The sequence below is a fragment of the Aplysia californica genome, unplaced genomic scaffold, assembly GCF_000002075.1.
Source record: "Aplysia californica isolate F4 #8 unplaced genomic scaffold, AplCal3.0 scaffold01915, whole genome shotgun sequence".
In the NCBI taxonomy this organism is placed as follows: Eukaryota; Metazoa; Mollusca; class Gastropoda; order Aplysiida; family Aplysiidae; genus Aplysia; species Aplysia californica.
In genome coordinates, this window is record NW_004799185.1 from 18,607 (window position 1) to 22,745 (window position 4,139).

Below are 4,139 nucleotides of genomic sequence, written 5' to 3' on the forward strand. Positions count from 1 at the left end.
AGGATGACGTGCGTAGTCACTCTAAGAAATCTTTTTTTTTTTTCTTCCGAAAAGTGACTTAGACCCTGTGTCTTTCTGACCCTGTCAGATTTTTAAAAACTGTTACAGCCACAGAACCTATGGCCAGAGCCATATATAAATATTATTTCTACAATGTAGTAAACCTTACTTGAGGTACACAAAATCATAGTCATTTTAACCCTATCCGTACGCCCTGGGGTCATTCTGTACCCCCGTGGTTGTATATACTTCACATTTTAGAATACTTCTAGTACGAACATCTCTTTGAAACTTTCAGTATTTCTCAAAAAAATCATTTTGACAGATTGCTATGCAAAGTGTATGGATCGGATTAACGAGTAAATTTCCTCTTTGGAAAGTGGTGGCACAGAGTTCCCCACGTCGTATGGATATGATAGTAAAACACAATGTATGGATAGGGTTAAGTGGTGGCACAGAGTTCCCCACATCGTATGGATACGATAGTAAAACACGACGTACGGATAGGGTTAATCTGTGCTCCCTCCAAAAATAACTTTGTGACAAATCACAGGGGAGAGTACACCACAGATCATCTGACAAGACAAATTTTAATTTATCCTGTTAACTCTTTCACTACCACACGGCTTGTGTTACTCCCAACGTCGGACCGCCAGCCATGTTTCTCAGCACTCCACTTCCTGCTTCAAAACAAGACCTACTTTTGTCATAATTGAAACTTAACTCTTTAAACCCCGGCGGTAATAACCCTGTTCTCCATCGGACGCCCGGTACTAGTGACAACTGTTTTGTTTCATTTAGTGCTAGTTTTTGCTTGTTTTTCGGAACTATTCCCGAACCAAGTTTTTTAGGAATGACTGAGCCTTTGTTTCCACCATTTAGAAGTTGGAGGCAAGCTTTTGGGGTTATAATGAGACATAGTGCACTAGGTTTAGGTGACTGTAGAAAAAACTCAGGGAAACGGTGGAAAAAACTCAGGGTTTAAAGAGTTAAATCTCAGACTGAAGAATGATCGTTTTTTAGCTACATGTTGAGATATATATCATTATTTCCCCTTTCTTTTCATTTATAATAAATGTGGCTAATATTGAAAATTGAACTCAAAATCTTTAATTTGTCTGACGGTAGGCAGAATCAGAAAGTAGGTCACAGATAGGGCCCGGTCCAGGTGAGGAAAACCTCCTGGTGGTGAAAGAGTTAAACACTTTCCCCAGTGCTTACTTTGCAAAGAGCCAAAGGTAAAAGTTTTTTTTCAAGCTTTTAACGATAAATCTGAATTTTTCTGTGTCTTTCTACACATAACTGATCATGCTATGCAATAACTTTGCCGTTAAAATGACAAAGAAATAACTCTGTAACAAGTATACAAAAAAATATACAAAGGCATCTTTGTTTCATACTACTTTACTATAAATGATGATGATGATGATGATGATGATGATGATGATGATGATGATGATGACGACGACGACGACGAAGTAGTCGTGACCACCACTGCCCTCAGAACAAGGTCCAATAACGACAGTTCTTTATAGAAGCCTACGGTACACCAGTCGGCCAACATTCCATGACAGCCAAAAGGTTCCACTTCAGGATGATTTGTGAGGAGAGCGGCATCAAACAGACAGGTCTTAGTAAGCTGGAGAAGAAAAAGATTTATGAATTAAATATAAGAATTTCATCAGCGGGAATGCAGAAGAAGAAGTAAGAACATAACTCAGGAAGACAGCAGCAAAGTCGGCGTAGAAATGTCCCTATGAACTCAACTCAAGCATAAAAGGCCCATTGGGCGAAAGCTATGACATATCATATAGATCTATTGCTGGTCAGCTGTTCAGATGTACCAAATCCCAAATTTAGAAAAAAATGTTGTTGCCATTTCTTAATCTAATGAATCAGTCGTATGTGCTCAAGAAATATTTTGTCAAAATTCAAATTGTAAATGTAGAAAAAAAGCAAGAAAATATATAATATACAGAAAGTAGGTACGGTGGTTAAGCAATTTTAAAATCAGAACTGAGAGCATGGTTCAATTAGAGTTTTAGTTTTAGTAAGAGTTTTATAGCACTTTCACCACAAATAGGTCATATTAGTGCTGACACTGAGAGGCGATACAACTAGAAAGTAATATACAAAGAAGGAGAAAAGATAAGGGCAGTAGATATTTGATATGAAGGAAGGGGCAAACCAAACCAGAGCACCCATCAACCACCCATCTGGTTTGGTTTTACTATAATCTTTAAAAATAAATTATGAAGGAAGTATGCATGTCAACAGCAACAAGTCAGTAATTTTAATTCTGTGACTGATCTTTTCCCAATCTCAATTTTCCATTTTCATTTGTTAGGTGTGCTGACAAAATCAGTTACTTCTCGGATTTTAGCCTTTTGGATACAGATACATCAAATTTATAGGTAGATGCATCAAATTTATAGGTTGATTTCGTACAATTTATTAGTATGAAATGATAAAAGGATTGTTAAATTTGAAGAAAATGACATCAAGTTAAAAACCCACAAATCTGACTCCTGTGATGATTTTTGGCAAATATCCCCATTCATGGAATGCGAACAGAAACTCATTTTGCCAGCAAGCCTCACGCTCGTTTAAAAAGGATTTCTTTTTCTTTTCTTTCTGTTCTTACCTCTTGGATCCCGGGGGGGTCGGCCTTTCACTCCTACAGGGGAGGGAAAAAAAGAAACGAAATAAAAATTAAATCTTTGTTAATGAAATTTCAAGTAACGAGCAAACTTTAAAAAAAAAAAATAGTAGAGAGTTTTACGGCACTCGCAACTGCATAAAGTCATATGAGTGCCAAGGGGTAGGTGTCAACAGAAAAGTCTTTACAGGGAATCAAACTTACTCAGCTCACCTCTCTAGCTTCAACAGCACAAAGTCTGCTTCAACTATCAAGGCACCCCGGAAATAGCAGGTCACAAGAGTGTGACAAACATACAAAAGAAGTATAGGAAAATGACAATAGTAAGGATTAAGAAAGAAAAAGCAGCAGTTCCCTGTTTTAGATCAGGCACAGTTATGAGCGTGACATGAATCAGCCCATTTACAATTGTACAGTGCTTGGACGAGAAATGTCCCCCCTTTGGGAATGGCCTAAAGACACTTCGGTCAGTGGCACTGCCCCGGGGGGTTTAACAAGCAGACTATACATAATGCAGCCACTAGGAAGTAGTAACATTGTATACATTTAGCGCTCCTTTCAACACTGTGATGTGATTTAACTCCTTTGTGACATTTAACCCCTTCATGGCGTATGGTTTTTCCAACTTTTACTGCACCCAACTTCGGCTGGTCAGGACATCCAAAGCTATTGTAGGGCAGTTATGAAATCCCGTACGGTGTATGTAGTTCAAAGTTCCACGCTATTGTCATAATCAGATGGTTTTAGGACATACATTGTATGGGAAGATGGCATCTTGGCACACAATGTTGGGCGTACGGCGTACGGGAGCTGTCACAAAGCGATTAAGAGGTGAGACGTCTAAATTTCACTACCATGTCATCTCTGATAGGTGCGGTCACTTGATGCAAAAATGCGCCGGTGAAAATCATCAGTTCTGGTCGCCTGGCGCAGGCTTGAGACGTCCCTCACTGTCGCTCTCCTGGCTGGGTGAGCAGATGGGGTATTTTGTACCGCTGGCTGAGTGACTGCACAGTGTTAATAAACTGCACAGAGCAAGCCTGTCCAAGTTCAGTAAGCCTCTCTGAGGATTTGAACCGGGCCATTTGTTTTGTAGTCCAGCATGAGACCAATTGAGCTAACTTCATGCTCATGCCCACGCACTCAGTGAATGGTGGAGCCAGATTTAACAATACAGTTGTACGCATGTAAAAATGATTTTTTTCTTTTAAAAGAGAGAATTTGATCTTATTTGTATGCCTCTATTGACATAATCTATATATATAATTTAAGAGTCAGGCTTCTGACAGGGACAACCTGGGCTGAGAGGGACACAACATCCCAGCAGAAAGACCGAGATACTCAATAAAAATTTATCTTCTCTCCGAAATTGAACCTGGGTCCAGCGTGCGAGAGTGAATGTCCTCCCTCCCTCCCTCTCCACCTCTCTCTCTCTCTCTCTTTCTCTCCCCTCTTTCTCTCTCTCTCTCTCTCTCTCTCT

The 4,139-nt window shown here is 39.6% G+C and overlaps 1 protein-coding gene across 1 annotated transcript in view; it reads right to left on the reverse strand.

The window, feature by feature from the left end:
* Nucleotides 1-1,059: 1,059 nt before the first annotated feature.
* LOC101864364 overlaps nucleotides 1,060-4,139 on the reverse strand; it is a gene marked incomplete at its 5' end in the record, with an annotated part of 6,188 nt that continues 3,108 nt past the window's right edge. The window contains 2 exon segments of the mRNA XM_013091035.2: nucleotides 1,060-1,639; nucleotides 2,645-2,677. Coding sequence (XP_012946489.2) covers nucleotides 1,632-1,639; nucleotides 2,645-2,677 — 41 coding nt within the window.